This window comes from Cucurbita pepo, chromosome LG13, assembly GCF_002806865.2.
Source record: "Cucurbita pepo subsp. pepo cultivar mu-cu-16 chromosome LG13, ASM280686v2, whole genome shotgun sequence".
Classification (NCBI taxonomy): domain Eukaryota; kingdom Viridiplantae; phylum Streptophyta; class Magnoliopsida; order Cucurbitales; family Cucurbitaceae; genus Cucurbita; species Cucurbita pepo.
In genome coordinates, this window is record NC_036650.1 from 6,998,724 (window position 1) to 7,015,448 (window position 16,725).

The window sequence follows — 16,725 nt, forward strand, 5'->3', positions numbered from 1 at the left end:
CTTTTTTTTTTTTTTTTTTTTTTGTTAATGATTTTTTGCAATGACATGTTGGAAATGATTGTTCTATAAATAGCCCTTATTACTTGGACTGAGAAACCCATTACTCAGTGAAAAAGAATGAGAAAATAGGAGAGGAATGCCAACAATTTTCCTCTGTCAATAGCAAAAATCAACGGAGAAGCTCCTTTCTATCTTCTTCTTCATCAAATTCATCCGAATTGGTCACTGCAATTCAATTAATGGAGGCTGATTGCACATCTTTGAGCTGGGAATTCTGCACTCATCAAGATGTGGGTATCTCATTTGATTCTGTTTCTGTTGAAGTTTTGGATTTCTGGGTTTTGTTCTAAACTGATCCAAGTTTTTCAGGGAATGGAAGAGCTTAGGTATGCTCTTTTCTACACGAATTTGGAGCTTGAAACAACAATCATGTCAGCTAAGGAGGAGATTTCGAGGAGAGAATGTGAAATTATGAACTTGAGGGATCTTCTCGACAGAGCCATTAAAGAGAAAGATGAATTTGAAGCAAAATGTGGTAAGCTAATGTTGGAAAATTTGTTTCTGCTTGAACAGCACAAGAATCAGGAACTTGAAATCACTCCACAAAGTGATAGTGACTCTAGCAAGATCTTTGATTGTTCTGGTTCTGATGATAACGCAACTCAATCTCCACAAACTGACCCGATTGTGGGAGAGCCATTGTTATTAAAAGATCTCCCACCAACTGTTTGTAAAAATGCCTGTAAGAATGAGAAGCCATTGTTATCTCAAGAACTCCCACCAACTGTTTGTAAAAATGCCTGTGAGAATGAGAAGCCAATGTTATCTCAAGAACTCCCACCAACTGTTTGTAAAAATGCCTGTGAGAATGAGAAGCCATTGTTATCTCAAGAACTCCCACCAACTGTTTGTAAAAATGCCTGTGAGAATGAGAAGCCAATGTTATCTCAAGAACTCCCACCAACTGTTTGTAAAAATGCCTGTGAGAATGAGAAGCCAATGTTATCTCAAGAACTCCCACCAACTGTTTGTAAAAATGCCTGTGAGAATGAGAAGCCAATGTTATCTCAAGAACTCCCACCAACTGTTTGTAAAAATGCCTGTGAGAATGAGAAGCCAATGTTATCTCAAGAACTCCCACCAACTGTTTGTAAAAATGCCTGTGAGAATGAGAAGCCAATGTTATCTCAAGAACTCCCACCAACTGTTTGTAAAAATGCCTGTGAGAATGAGAAGCCAATGTTATCTCAAGAACTCCCACCAACTGTTTGTAAAAATGCCTGTGAGAATGAGAAGCCAATGTTATCTCAAGAACTCCCACCAACTGTTTGTAAAAATGCCTGTGAGAATGAGAAGCCATTGTTATCTCAAGAACACCCAACTGTTCGTAAAAATGCCTGTGAGAATGAGAAGCCATTGTTATCTCAAGAACACCCACCAACTGTTTGGAAAAATGCGTGTGAGAATAAGATGCCATTGTTATCTCAAGAACTCCCACCAACTGTTCATAAAAATGCCTGTGAGAACGAGAAGCCGTTGTTATCTCAAGAACCCCCCTCAAGTGTTTGGAAAAACGCCTGTGAGAAGCAATTGCCACAGAAAGGCAAGCTTCTACAGGCAGTGATTGAAGCTGGCCCCCTTCTCCAGAATCTCCTCCTTGCCGGGCCGCTGCCTCATTGGCAGCACCCGCCACTGCTCATCAACTCAAGCGACATCCCACCGGTGATCATCTCACCTCGCCCTTCACGGCCCCTAGCTCAAAGCTCTGCCATTGACATTAGAAAGAGAACCCATTCACATCTCTCTGAGGTCTCTCAACATTCCCAGAAGCATCAAAAAGTGGCCCAGTAATATTCCAAGTAACTCTGATCCCTCATTCTCTCTACTTCTTTTCAATACCCATCTACTGAATTACTGTCATCTTTTTTTCTTTGTGCTGTGACTGTGAGATGTATAATCTGGAGATTGTCTGTTCCATTCTCTTTCAAATCACAGTTACACCCAACAAAAAAACTGGGTGAATTCTCATTCACTTCGTTCCAAAAATCAAGTACAAAGCTCTTTGAACAAATTTTGTGATTCTACAAATGCCATTCATTTCCATTTTGTCTGAACAAGAATGACAGAACCACCACCCCGGCCTTGTTTATGGATCATCTTTCAGTTTTGTACTGTGAGATCCCATATCGGTTGGAGAGGAGAACGAATCATTTTTTATAAGTGTGTGAAAACCTCTCCCTAACATACGTGTTTTAAAAACCTCGAGGGATAGCCCAAAAATGACAATATCTATTAGTAGTGGGCTTAGGCCGTTATATATACCATATTACTTTTATCACTAATGATTTGCTGCTGAATGTTGATGCTTAAGAGTTCATTTTTGCGCACTTTTTGGCCAATATCTTAGGGCCCTTTTGCTGCTTTTGCTCTGTTTTAAGAGATGAAGTATGATTACTACATACAGGGGAAAGATAGATCTTCACAAAGATTCTGCTTTGTCTATGTAGAATTAGGAGATACCCACCATTCATAGTGGGTCTGCTGTGGCTTTAATTAGTGCAGCAATCTTTGTAGATTCCCCCTTCATTATCCAAGCATTCAAAGCTTGGCCTTTGTGCAAAAGGGGACACACTTAACCCACACCATTTGGATGGTTAAAGACACCAAAAGTTCATTCAAACTCAATGAAGTTCTTGAGATTTTATGTTGATGTTGGGAAGTTCTTGTTTTTCTCTCTCTATTTTTCTATGACCCAACGAGTTATGTTCTTACTGTTAACTGATTGATATTGACTAAGTGACGAGTATGTTTGATGAGAACTAAGGTTGATTAGATTGAATTCGACTATTTATGTGTTTTTTAAGTTTGGTTCGTTAAATATTTGATTTTTCATTTTTCTAATCACTAAAAGTAATCGAAAATTTCATTGGAGTCGATGTCTTTTATTTCGAGCTAGAAACCATATAGTACCAAACGAAAGCCAAAAAAGTCATTGGAGGTATGCAAAATAGGACCTAGCTTTCTCGAAAGTGCAATTGGTTTTACCACCATCCAACCCCACATGCTCATCACGATGTCCTATTAGCAAATTATTACCTTACTTTACACTACTTGAAAATGACAAGAATTTGTCACCAAATCTCTCGTGAACCTATTATGATTCATTCGATATCACGGCTCATGATATTATTAGGTTGAAAAAATATATTTTTGGTCCTTGAACTTGTGTGGAAGTAACAATTCAAGCTCTAAACTTTATTTTGTAATGATTTACAATTTAGTCCTCGTACTCTCATGATTCCTAATAATTTAGTATCAGCATATTTGTAATAATTTAGTTCATATCGCGAAAAACACAATTAAGATCTAGTGAGGCTTTTTGCCTACGTGATGATATATAATTAGTTACCGATCAAATGTCTTTATAAACTACAAAAATTACGTCTATGTGAAAAAAAAGAAAACCTTTCTAGAAATTTACTTCCTTGCCACACTAAAACCTGTGTAGCTCGTATCCATTGACTCATATAAGAGAGCTCGACTCAACAATGTTTAGTATTGTCTCATATTAATCGATCGGTCTTTTCAATGTTAATTTTGACCAAAAATCATGACGAATCTACTCGGATAACGCCCTTTATTAGAATTTAAGACTTGGTATATAAGAACGAATCCATCAAAATCAATGCTATTTTTAAAGAGATCGAATCCAAAATACTAAACTTTTAAATCTCTATTTATATTTACTCATTAACCCTTAATTCTAAAACACACTAAAATCCTATCTATCTATATATATATAGTCTTAAGAAGATCATAATCTGATAGCAGAAGAAACAAAAATTACAGATGAATCCAAATGGTTTTAGTGAACCAAATTCTGAGCTTCTTGGTCGGTGTAATTTATCCTCTTCCTCCTCATCCATTGGCGGAGGCGGCGGCGGAGGCGGCGGAGGCGGCGGCGAGGATGAGCAGGAGGATGTGGCGAAGTGCCTCATCCTTCTTTCTCAAGGCCTACCAGCTTCTCAACCGTCCTCTTCGATGGTAAAATTCATCGAAGACCCACAAGGTCAAAATGGTAATTATAACATATATATTTATTTATTTATTTTAAATAAGAATTTAAAATTAAAAAAATAATAATGAGTATGTATTTAAATTGTAGGCGCGGGCAAGGCAACAGAGTGTTACGCATACGAGTGCAAAACCTGCAGCCGAACCTTCCCATCATTTCGAGCCCTAGCCATGACCGCCGGCGACAAGAAATCGATCTCCGGCACATCGCCGGCCTACAAACATCAACAACAGCGATTCAACAACACCATTTCAAGCCCTTTCGATCCGCTTCGTATGAACGAACCGGTTATTATCACAAGACGCACGAGTGCTCCGTCTGTGACTCCGAGTTCACTTCCGTCCAGGTCCTCAGCGGCCACATGTGCCGCCACCGCCGTGGCTGCGGCAGAGATTCCGGCGAAATTGCTCATCGTCGTCCTAAGAGGCATAGAAGTAATTTGTTGTGTTTGGAGTTGGATCTCAATCATCCAACCACCGAAGAGAATAAAAGAGATCAATCCGGCGTCGTTTCAATGGCCGCCATGGATCTGGTAAGCTCCCTTAAACCATCTATTAAATTAGAAACTATTATCCCATTAATTTTTTGTAGAAAAATTAAATGAAGGAAATGTATTTAAATTAATAAATAAACATTTACATTTTTTAAACAATTAAATATTTATATTATTCATATTATATTTAAATCGATGAGTTATATCTTTCATAATTTTTTACGATATAATAAAAATATTAATTTATAAATATGTGAAAATATGGATAAAAATGTCGACATGATATGGACATATAAAAATATTAATTTCTTTTATAAAAATGTGAAAATATCGATAAAAATGTAGTTCATTATTTAAAAAAAAATATATAAAAATTTATTAGTATTTCTTTTATAAATTTTGAAAATGTATTAAATTTTAAAATTATTATTATCATTTTGCTAATTAATAAAAACAATTTTACACGAATTAAATTTTAAAAATAAAATAAAAGGCAAAGTATATCGATAAAAAATGATACTTTTAACTTATATATATATTATTATTATTATTATTTTTAAAATTACATTTGTATCCCTGACGTTTCTATTCGCAACAGTAGGGGAAGTAGAATCTCCAAGGGCATATTGGGGCGAATAGTTTTTAAAATCACTTTGTGAATAATTTTCAATAGTTTTGTATAAGAAAATAACATAATTAATTATATATAAGTGTAATCGAATCACATCTTAATTTAAAAATTGTAATAAAGGCAATTTAGGGAAGGTTTGACGTTAACCCTACGATTGCATTTCATCGGGTGATAGAGATTAATCTGACGGGTGCAATTACGTCATGGTAAACTTACCAAATTCGTCACAGACCACTGAAAGTAGTCCACGTGTAGATATATGATTGCTTGCATTCAGTCCAAAGCGGTCCTACCACCAGCTATAACTGACGCGTTCACTTGGAAAGTGTGACAGACGGGTGATTTTAGGCTATATTAATTCCCGAACCTTCTTTATTAAGAGCGAAGAAGAAAAAATAGACTTTCATTTTGGCAATTGATTGATTTTGTTTTTGCTCCTCCGTCTACCGATTTTTTCATCCGTATGATTCTGATTGATTGAAAATCAGAGGATTAATTCCTGAAGATAAATCTGGAAAACTCGTGTTCAATCCTAGTTCCATTTTGCGCTTCAATTTTTTTGTTCGGAATTCGGTTAAACCCTAATCGATCTTTGATTGTCTGGTTGTTTTGCTTATGGGCCGTGATTCTACTACCTCTCTTGCTCCGGGGTTTCGATTTCACCCTACCGACGAGGAAATCGTGGGCTATTACCTTAGGCGCAAGGTTTCTGGCAAACCCATCCGTTTTGATCCTATCTCCGTCACTGAAATATATAAGTCGGAGCCTTGGGACCTTCCTGGTAAGATACCTTCGATTTCTCTTTTTGATTTGTGTATATTTTGGTGTGAATTCATGTTATAGAGTCGTTATTTGCTGGGGATTTTATTTTCAGGGAAGTCGAAGCTGAAGAGCAGAGACTTGGAGTGGTACTTTTTTAGCCCTTTGGATAAGAAGTATGGTAATAGTTCGAGGACAAACAGAGCTACCGAGAAGGGGTACTGGAAGACGACTGGGAAGGACCGGCCGGTACGATGTAACTCCCGAGTAGTTGGGATGAAGAAGACTCTTGTTTACCACAGCGGGCGGGCACCTCGCGGGGCTCGTAGCAATTGGGTGATGCACGAATACAGACTTACGGATGAGGGCTTGGAGAAAGCTGGGGTCGTGCAGGTGAGGATATTGTTCAAGAACAAAAATTCGTTTTCCTTGTTGGGGTTTTCTTGTGTTTGCTCGCTCGATCTTCCTCTGAGTTGTGACTGAATTGGTTGGCTATTGTGTTGAATGGGCAGGATGCTTTTGTGCTTTGTAGGGTATTTCAAAAGAGCGGTCCAGGCCCTAAAAATGGAGAACAATATGGAGCTCCATTTGTCGAAGAGGAGTGGGAGGAGGATGAAGAGTTAACTCTGCCTGGCGAGGAAATTGTGGCCAATAAAGGGTTAGTTGATGATAGTGAAGCTTTGCACTTAGAAGTGGATGACATTGCTCAGGTTTGTTCTTGTTCAGATATTATGACCTTCTATCTGCTACTCAATTTAGCATCATTTTGGATGGACTTTCAATTTTTGAATTCTTGTGTTGCCTCAATGAAAAAGATATACCATATTCCGGTCACTAGTAAAGTCACACAGGATTATCTAAACCAGTCTTCTCTCACACACTGCTAATTGCTGCTTAGTTAGTTTGAAGTGTGCTCAAGATCTTCCTTAGGTTTTTCTTGTGAACTGTACAAGTAGAAAGTAGGATGATCCATTATTTGCTTATGGAATATGAAGCATGTGTAAATGAAAGGGTAAGGGTCAAGAATAACCACCTACGCGCTGGTAAACGAAAACCACCTAGGCAAACTGAAGCTCTGGATGACAAAATGCAAGACAACAAGGGTGGAAGCATGTTTATGAACTAAATTTCCTTCTCAAAGTGTACTTTAAATCTATTAATGGCGAGTTGAAGAGCGCTTTGAGAGCAATGGTCTCAGTAAAACTTTTCTTTCTAGCAGTTATAGGAGGAATTTTCCACCCCAGGGGATGGCCTCATTGTTTATATATATATGAGAAATTTGGGGTATGGGATTTGAAACTCCAACCTCAAAAGATCACTTATAGCCAATTTCCGTTGAGCTATGTTCATATTGTCAACTTTAGGTGCTAAAAGTTGCAGTTATGATCTGTTGGAAAGTGTTTTTTATTTAACTAATTTATTCTGTCATGCTCTTATACATAGAACTTTCAAGGTAATTAAGATGTTTTTTTTTCTTCTTTTTGGCAGCAGTATTTTGATGGAGAACTGCCATGTGAATGTACTCAACTTCCGTCAAACTGTCCTCAAGATGCTAGCAATCATGTTATGTTACCCAATGTGCTTGTTGAAAATGATAACAAACCAGAAACATGTGCAATTGAAACAGTTGAGCTACAGCAGAGCCACAAATTCTTTCAACCAGAGCAATACCAAATGGGAGCGAATTCTGAAAAGGACGAGGATATTGATTACTTACTCAATGAGCCTTACCCAAGCGTTCCTGATGATCTTGCCCTCAATGAGGAACTATTCCTAGAGGCGAATGATCTTTCAAATCCAGCTGAGTCCGATCCAACTGGTTTCGACCTTCTTGAAGAGTATCTTACATTCTTTGATGCAGATGATAACTTACATCTGGATTTCGAACCATCGGATATTTTGGGCAGTGAAGAACCTATTTCTGGTCAAGCAATTCCTGAAGAGGTAATTTTCCCGTCCATGTCGTAGTACCGTTGAGAACTTGGGATTTCTAACCTTGAATCTAACTTCAATAAAACCTTCAAGCAGGTCGAAAAAGAGTTCATGGCTACCAAACAAGCGTCCGTTGCTTCCGTAAATGATGCATCCACTTCAAAGCCAAACCTTGAGGCTATTGAAACAGGTTCAAATAGAATTCTCAACACAAAAATTTAAACATTAATATTTAGAATCAAGATGGTAGATACTTTTTCACAATGACTCATAAAGGTTGTCTTGTTGTTCCAGATTCAAAATCACCATTCCTCAAACGTGCCAGTTACATGTTGGGCAACATCCCTGCTCCTCCAGCATTTGCTTCAGAGTACCCATCAAAGGATATGGCCATTCGGCTAAACTCATCAGCACACACTTCCAGTCCAGCTCATGTGACTGCTCAAATGATCCGTGTAAGAAACTCGACACCAAGTGGCAATCTGTCGAGTTCCTTATATGGTAAGAATGCAGATGTCGAGCTCATCCTTTCTTTTGCCCGACATAGACATCAAGGTGAAAGCGATGATATCGTCACCCAGTTGCCAATATTTGGTGCACAATCTCAGAAGAACGGGAACATGGGATCACGAGCCTTCTTGTTCTTCTTTCTGCTTTTCTGGGTCCTAATCCTTTCAGTGAGCTTTAAAGTTGGGAGTTACATCTATACCCATTGATACAGAATCAAACATTAGCTGTGGTATTGATTAAGGTTTGCTGCAAATCTCCCTATCAAGCAGCTCAGAACAGAAATCTTGCATAGTTTGTTACCACCACCGAAACGCTATTTAAACCAAGGTGGAATGGAACTTATCGCCCGAACCTGCCCCGTTCTCTGGGGTTTGCCTTTTTTACTTCATATTCTTTTGTCTACAGAGCTGTTTTGGAGAAGGGATCATTCATACTGCATATATATTCACATGGATTATATTTGTCTTTCTTTTTATTTATAGGTACATGAGAAAAAGGGAATTGAAGCTTTCATCATCTCCTAAGTTGATGTTTCTTAGAGATATGTGGTTTTTTTTGTATTAATTTATGTTAAATCTCACGTTAACCTTAAAAGAGGAATTGAAAAATACTCCAAATGAAGAACAGATGTCAAAGAATGAGTATAAGAACAAATGTTGAAAAAGAATACAAGTCTAACTACCTGTATAGTTTCCAAAAAGAACAATATTCGAGTCGAATTTGTTGGATACCAATGGTTGCCTCTGTTACGTGCCAACCTAAGAAAATGGTATCGAAATTTTTGTTGCAGCATAATTGAGCTCAATTTCACGGTGTCATGACGAAGGTGATCGTCTTGGTGTCATGATGAAGGTGATCATCTTGCTGGTGTGGAACGATCGAACAGGATTCCAAGGACTAGTTGTTACCCCCGGCGATCCACCGCCACACTCCTCCAGGAGCTTGTTTCTCAACTGATGAAGCATCCTCCATATGTTTCTCCAGGGCAGATTTTCGTTCCCTCAGTAGTTGGACCTCATTCTCAATGGATTGCATCGATTCTAGCATCTTTTGCAACTCAGCTATTTGTGCCTGTTGATCAATCAGGAAAGAAAAAAAACTCAGAAAATTATGGCTCAATTAAGGTCTTTTAATCAATATGATCATCAAAAAACCAATTTTTGATCTATCGTCCCAGTGTGTCGGGAGACGGGAGCAATCTTATTATGAAATACAACCTCCAATTTAAAGCATCTTGATCGTTCAGCTATTAATTGACCTTGCACTGACTGAAATTCCTGAGATAAGAAGTAAAAAATCATAGAGTTCAGAACCAAATGTGAAAACTAATTCTTTAAACATACATTTTTTACCTCAACGTCTTACCTTAGACAGCTCTGCATGAGTGCTGTTTACTTCATCAATCTCTTGTTTAAGTTTAGAACTTTCTCCATGAACTTCAGCAAGTGTTAGTTCCAAATTGGCTTTCTCTTCCCTAAGGGCCTCAAGTTCAATAGTACCATTTGGTTGAGAATGCTTTTCTTCTCTTCGCTTGGAGACACCATCTTCTATTATTGCGAAGTCCAACTTTTCAGTCTTGGCTAAGGCATATGCAGCAGTAACAGATGCCGCCGCCGCCGCTGCTGCTGGTGATTGGAATATCTTAGGACGTGATGAGTCTCTTGGTTTGGGTCTCATGATAAAAACCTACAAGGACACATAATGCCACAAAAATAAGTAACAAGAACAAACTCTCGTACAGAAGGAGATTTATTAATTACCTAGAACATACCTCATTGTTATACTTTCCGTTGTAACCGCCAAAAGCAACCAGATATTTATCTTCATCAATTGTAGCCAAACTAATACTGATTCCCTATTTACGAAATGCAGCGGTAAGTAAAATACCAAGAAGAACACATACATTACTTAATCAAGATATGTTACATAGCTGCATCAAGGGAAATTCATTTCACACGAAGAACATATAAGAAAGAAAACACTTTCCATATACATGTAATCATTAGACTATGATGACATTTCTTTTGGACCTCTTGAGATAAAAGTAAAATAAAAGCATCTCATGCTAAGAACATAACAGAACGGAAACACTTCTTGAGTGCACATGCAATATATATATGTGACGACATTGTTTTAAGAATCGAAGTATTATCTGATTGGAGATAGTAATGACTTCTTCCTGTCATATTTGCTAGGACATACACTTGAACTTCATAAAATTTCATTCAGACACTATATTAAATTACCAATCAACTCAAAACCTTAAGTTGATAGGTTATGATAAATTTAATTATATTAATACTTCAATGCTCCCCTTACTTGTGAGCTTGAAAATTTGTAGAAAGTTTAACAAGTAGAAATCAATATTAATTGGAGAGGAAATAACGTTACCTCCTACTTGATATCAACATAAACCACAACTCAGCCTCAAAACTTATGTTGATAGGTTCCAGTAAATTTAGTTATATCAATACTTCAGCATACTAAATGAATTTTAGTTCTAAGATTACAACTTGTCTTCAGAGAAGTGGCATAATTGTCCACCTCAAAGCTCCTTTCATAAAGATAACAAACTGTCCATCGGTAACAAAAACAAAAGTTTTCAAAATGCTTCTTGAGTCCTAGTTTCTCTCTGGTGCGTACTTAGTTGGACATCATTCCAACTTCCAGATGAGTACTTTTTTCTATGGGGACAATAGTGGCATGTGTCTTCTTTCTTGGGAACAAAAAGAAGTCACATATATTTCATGTTTAGCAGGAAATTAAAGGCATACAACAGTCACCAAGGAAACAGCAACGAAGGAGAAGAAAAAGGACCAAAAAACAGTTGCACATCACACACCAGGACCAATCAATGTGATTTCAGAAGTTATCATCAAAATTAGTGTCTAGTGTTTGCAACCAAAGGATAAAGTTTCACATATGATATTGAAATTGAAAATTAATAGGAAAAGTGTAGGCAAGAATGTACTCTGGAATCACCTCACTAGCAAGGGGTTCTCTTTGCTTTACGCTGGTCAAAGCTAGCCAAGAAAGCTTAGACATATTTAGCACAATTGTCTCTGGGCAACCTGAAAAGGAATGTCCACAAATTCATAATAATCTTTTAGTAATTTAATATATTGAAGTTTATATAACAATTTAAGAAACTCTAAATACCATTTTTATTATCACCACCACCGACTATATACCAGTTCTCGTCAATGGTTATACCAGCATGACCTGCCCTAGGAGTAGCCAAATCACCCTGTATTTGTGGCTGAGACCACTCCATCTGCAGCATACATAACATTATAATGCTTCTCATTATTTATTGCCCATCAGCATTCCCACTCCAACCCCCACTCATTTTCCTTCCATGGGAAAACTAATTTCTCAGGTCTCTTATTATAAAAATGAAAATTTACTTCGAATGGTTAAAGGGGAATAGAATAAGTGTTATTACAACCTCTGACCCATTAAAAATAAGCACCATTAGTGAAGCTTTACAGTCTACCCAGGCAAAATAAGGCAAAGAAAAGTCCATAAACCTATCAAAGGAAAATTTTATAGCAAATAAAAGGGAGGAGGGTGACACTATGCAAAAATTCTAGCAGAGGAGGGATGATTTTAGTTTCTAACATATGACAAGATCAAGTATTGAAGGCAGTGATGGATAGCCAGAAGAGATTCAATGTTACTTATAAAGAAGAGGATAGTGACACTAGAGTCTGGCCATGGATGATTACAAATGGTTTAAAAAAAAAAAAGAGTTCCATGCCTCCAACAAAAAGGAGAATTGGATAGCTTGACCAAAAATGCGGAAGCCTACAACCTTGTGCTGGACCGGAGCACCAGCTTTCAGTTTTACAATAATCAAGCAAGCTCATTGGCCCAGCCATTAAAGTAGTTGATTCTCTAGCCTTCCAACCATGGACTTCAACGCAAAGCTAAAAGTAGAGTTTCCCTTATTATAGTTGACTCATCAGTGTCCATGGGCGGTAGAGACATAAATTTGGAAATGAACCCTAATTTCTGTGGCACAGAGTTAAAATCTGCGGCTCAAGAGACCTCATGTTCTTCTATTCCAGAACAATCATAATCACTCATTAAACAGATAATATCGCAACTACTACAAATGAGGAGGCTCAATCCTTCTGAGGAGATCAACAATATCCAAGAATCACACAACTTGAGTTCAAGCATCAATACTGCAAAAAGTAACGCACCAATCACAGCAGTTCCAGACTACAAACATAACAAGACCAGTGTAGATTAACATGATTTCTATATAGGGCATTGCACTTTACAAGTATAGTACTTTATCTGCAAGTGTTGGTATAAAAATCCTAGTATCGATATTGTCATCAAATATTCCCTTTTTTTTTTTTTTAATGGTAAACAAATTGACAGTTGGTAAGTTTGAATTGACAGACAAGCCAAGAGAACAATGAGTCGAGTGATACATACAATCAGTTAAATGAGGAAAACATATGCATGCCAAAAGGGAGGAGAAGAGGAAATACTCACAGTATGAAAATCCAGCACATGAAGATCACTAAAAAAGGCTGAATGAGAGCATCCGCCAAAAACTAGAAGGTAGTGGTCTGCATGCATTGCGGCTGTGTGATCAAATCTTGGAGCTGGCGGTGTCTGCCTATCAAAACCCAAGGAATGATGAAGCAGCCTCCCAATGTAGTCAAGTACGTGACTAAACAAGCAGAATTTGAATACTTACTTTGTCTCCACCAAATCCCAGGTTAATGTCTCTAAATCAAGAACGTGGATGTCATTTATAAGCCTCCTGCTACTGTCTTCTCCGCCGAACATTATGATTTTAGAACCAAAAAGAGTCGCTGAATGTCCAGCACAAGCAATCTGAAATATTAAATACTCCATAAGCAATATGATCAAGATCGTTTTGAGGGGCGCAGTATAAGCAAAACTTTTCTAAATATCAATACAGCGTAAGCATTGAATCAAAATTAAAAAAAACTTGGCCAAATACCGGAACTTTTCCAGAGGTCTCCATAACACTCCATGTGCCTGTTTCTAGATCAATGCAATGAACTGCAAGGACCATAAAGAGAGAATATGATTCCAGAATCCAATTAATAAACATGTTGCAGCATAGAAACACAACGTTATTCATTGCAGCAGAGCGTTATGAAATATTATAAAGGGACAGTACAGTCACGTAGACAGTAATGTAGTTCACAGAGCACAAACCCAAAATTCTATCAGACGATCCTTTTAAATTTCCACCAAGCATAATGAGTTTCTTATCCCATTTGACCTGCCAATTAAAATTAACCAAGCAGTCCTTCAGGTGACAATTGACATGAATCAACATAGGTATGGTATGGGGCATGTAATAACTGTACCAATAAGAACGCCTTCGAATGCTTACCATACTATGCCCTGCAATGGGTGGAAGAGCCTCAACTAGGCCACCATTGCCTTCAGAATTCTCTACACCAGGATTCATTTGAAGTTTAAGAGCGGACCATGAAAAATTGCTAAGGTTCAAGACCTGTTTATAGCAAATGACAATCAGTCCAATGAACAAAACATAAACCTAAGTAGGCTACCACGTTTGATACCTGAACATCAGAGAGATATCGGCCATTACGGCTTCCACCGACAATGTACAGTTTCTGATCAACAACTGCTGCAGCATGCTATCGTAAATAGATGAAATCACCGAAATTAGCTAGCACAATCAAGATTGCCTCGAGAATCTACACCACGTCTAGCACACAAAGCAAAGAATTCCCTAGGCAATCCAACATCAAATCAAATAATTTACCTTATAACGAGCTGGCGGTCGAGAACCAGTCACCGGCAAAGCTACCCACTGATCATAGGCCAATCCCCAGCGCCAACTGTCGACATCCATTGCCTATCTGCAAATCATTCGAGGACACAAAATTCGTAATTGAAAACACAATTACAACGACTACACTAACGGAACTTGACAAAATTGCACCACAAAACAGGATACGAGAAGTAAACAGGAAACATTCGAATCAGAGAGATACAATCGGATAATAAGAAGAAATCAAAGTACCTGAGGATGATTGGTGATGAATTACTACTAACAGAAAAGTCGTAAGAGAATTATAGCCGGCGAGATTCACAAAAAAATAAGAACGATTAACGACACAATGCGGAGATGACGATAATGCAGATCAAGCAAAAAACAAGAACAACGTCGTCCGATCTGGTTCAGAATTCGGACAAATCCCGCTCTGAGTCCGCGCGCGCGCGAGAGAGAGAGAGAGAGAGAGAGAGAGAGAGAGAGAGGGATGAGTATGCGGAGCGGACCACCGTAAAAGGTCAAAGTCGTCGTCTTTGCTTGTTCGTGAAAGAGTTAAGATCGCCACGGACGTCCCAGAATTTTTAGCGGACGAAAGTATAAAAATTCCACAAATTTAATTTTTATTTGTGGTCCTAAACTTTTAAAATTATCATTTTGGCCACGAATTTTTAGGTTAATTCTATTTTTCACTCATTAACTTTGAAGATTTCTATTTTAGCAACTGAACTTTTAAAAAATAACCTATACATCCTTATATTTATTTTTAATTCAATAAACTAATAACTTAGCTTAAATCATATAATTAAAATTGAATATTGAATAAATAATCTATAAAAAAAAATATATATCTATATTCTTGTATGAAAATGAGACGTATGCTTGACGTTTGGATTGAATCATGTTCATAATGAACGTTTGTGGGAGAGACGTTTCCGCACTCTTGTTATTAATTTAAACTATGTTGTGGATGCCTAGTTTGTGGGAATTAGGCGGTAGCATCAGACTTCCTTTTGATTTTAAATTTCCTCTTTGTTCTAAATGGCTTTAGGGCGCATTGTTTTTTTTTTTAATTTTAAAGGAATACCCAGCACCTGATTTCTAATAAAAATTTACATGATTTTCATCATTTTCCAAATATCTCATTATTTTTCGTAACAGCCTGACTGCTACTTATATGATAAGTTAGGTCGTTACAGTTGGTATCAGAGCTAGACACTGGACGATGTGTCAGCCTTCTCGCTGTTCCCCGAAGGGGGGTAGACACGAGGCAGTGTGCCAGTAAGGACGCTGGCCCCAAAGGGGGTGGATTTGGGGGTAGACACGAGGCGGTGTGCCAGTAAGAACGCTGGGCCCCAGAGATGGTGGATTTGGGGAGGAGAACAAACCACCATTTATAAGTGCGTGGAAACCTCCCCTAGCAGATGAGTTTTAAAGTAGAGAAAGCCCAAAGAGGACAATATCTGCTAGCGATGGATCTAGGCCGTTACAGAAGCTATTTCAAGAGTCCTCATCGTAACTTTTACAGTTTTTCCGATAATATATATATATTGCTTCACACGAGTTTTTTTTTGTTTTTTAATGTTTGACCCAACAAACGAATTCAGCTAGTAAAACGTCCCACGTTGATGGTGGTTAAAGTGTTAGAGACGAACATATTATTCAGACCGAAGTGTTCATGTTTCATTAGAGAGATTACAAAGAATGTATGAAAAAGTGAAACATACTTGTCGATTTACAAAACCCTACGTAAAAAGTCCGAACAAAAGACATACAAATCTCAAAGGGTAACACCGAAAACATACACAGTGAGTAAGAGTTTGCTTGGGGCAGAAGCTTAAGAAGGGCTCGGTTTAATGTCTTAAGTGGACATCGGTTAACAAACTAACCTAATTTTATTGGATTTGAGTCGTTTTTGTAGTTCATTGAGAGGTCTCGTTTTTTGTATACCCGTTCTTTCATTTTCCTCTTAATGATTGCTCAATTCCTTAAAACGTACGTCCCATTAGCACAATAAAAACAATAGGTTACAATTTTCCACTTGAGTAATACTTTTTGACTTTGCATACCACATCAATTTCTAGAACCATCTTAGTGCTTCATTTTTTTTAGAGGGAATACAAATTAAACAATTATATCCTCACATTAATACTCATTTATATAAATTTTAAAAAATAATTAATATATATATATAATAAGTATTATAAAAAAATAATTTAAGTATATTTCTCACTTCAGCAGATATTATCTATTTTTATCTGTTACATGTCATCTCAGCCTTATATTTTAAAATATATTTATTAAAAAGATATTTACAGCTGACAGTATATATGATGTCATTTATCATGAATTAAAAAAAAGACAAATTTAAGTGGGATTTTAAGAGGTTAGGTGAGAGTCGAGTGGATTTTACAGCGTAAAGAGAAGTCAAGCTATGGAGTACACGTGGCAATATCTCAAATGTTTCAATTTTCTTTTCTTTATTTTTTTAAAAATATATTATCAAACCATTTTCAACCAAAAAAACT

At 37.3% G+C, this 16,725-nt stretch overlaps 5 protein-coding genes across 7 annotated transcripts in view; 4 read left to right on the forward strand and 1 right to left on the reverse strand.

Annotated features, from left to right (window-relative positions):
- The window catches only part of LOC111808512 (SHUGOSHIN 2-like), a 5,387-nt gene extending 5,216 nt beyond the window's left edge, over positions 1–171 (forward strand). Inside the window, exon 13 of the mRNA XM_023694546.1 lies at positions 109–171. Within this exon, the coding sequence (XP_023550314.1) occupies positions 109–111 (3 nt within the window). The 3' untranslated portion in view covers positions 112–171. The remainder of the gene's footprint in view (positions 1–108) is intronic.
- On the forward strand, positions 160–2,068 carry LOC111808510. The gene is made up of 2 exons (XM_023694541.1): positions 160–290; positions 370–2,068. Exons 1-2 carry the CDS (start codon positions 240–242, stop codon positions 1,849–1,851), a joined length of 1,533 nt encoding a protein of 510 aa, XP_023550309.1. The 5' UTR covers positions 160–239; the 3' UTR covers positions 1,852–2,068.
- Positions 2,069–3,849: 1,781 nt separating this feature from the next.
- Positions 3,850–5,207, forward strand: LOC111809305. The gene is made up of 4 exons (XM_023695745.1): positions 3,850–3,898; positions 3,991–4,078; positions 4,166–4,674; positions 5,170–5,207. The coding sequence occupies exons 1-4, from the start codon at positions 3,850–3,852 to the stop codon at positions 5,205–5,207; spliced, it is 684 nt and encodes a 227-aa protein (XP_023551513.1).
- Positions 5,208–5,218: 11 nt separating this feature from the next.
- Positions 5,219–8,861, forward strand: LOC111808488 (NAC domain-containing protein 78-like). Of its 2 annotated transcripts, none has more exons than XM_023694488.1 (6): positions 5,219–5,980; positions 6,074–6,351; positions 6,471–6,668; positions 7,447–7,902; positions 7,987–8,080; positions 8,185–8,861. In XM_023694488.1, the coding sequence occupies exons 1-6, from the start codon at positions 5,815–5,817 to the stop codon at positions 8,604–8,606; spliced, it is 1,614 nt and encodes a 537-aa protein (XP_023550256.1). In that variant the 5' UTR covers positions 5,219–5,814; the 3' UTR covers positions 8,607–8,861. The 2 variants fall into 2 exon arrangements, with proteins under 2 accessions (XP_023550256.1, XP_023550257.1); XM_023694489.1 differs by having other exon boundaries at positions 5,243–5,980; positions 7,450–7,902.
- A 156-nt stretch (positions 8,862–9,017) lies between these two features.
- On the reverse strand, positions 9,018–14,777 carry LOC111808489 (acyl-CoA-binding domain-containing protein 4-like). 2 transcript variants are annotated; one of them, XM_023694490.1, is made up of 14 exons: positions 14,450–14,777; positions 14,189–14,285; positions 13,983–14,060; positions 13,790–13,912; positions 13,609–13,675; positions 13,388–13,458; positions 13,118–13,257; positions 12,910–13,036; positions 11,560–11,674; positions 11,383–11,471; positions 10,172–10,255; positions 9,766–10,086; positions 9,618–9,677; positions 9,018–9,471 (listed from the first exon to the last, which is right to left on the reverse strand). In XM_023694490.1, the coding sequence occupies exons 2-14, from the start codon at positions 14,276–14,278 to the stop codon at positions 9,298–9,300; spliced, it is 1,539 nt and encodes a 512-aa protein (XP_023550258.1). In that variant the 5' UTR covers positions 14,279–14,285; positions 14,450–14,777; the 3' UTR covers positions 9,018–9,297. The 2 variants fall into 2 exon arrangements, with proteins under 2 accessions (XP_023550258.1, XP_023550259.1); XM_023694491.1 differs by having other exon boundaries at positions 13,388–13,449; positions 14,450–14,776.
- Positions 14,778–16,725: the final 1,948 nt, after the last annotated feature.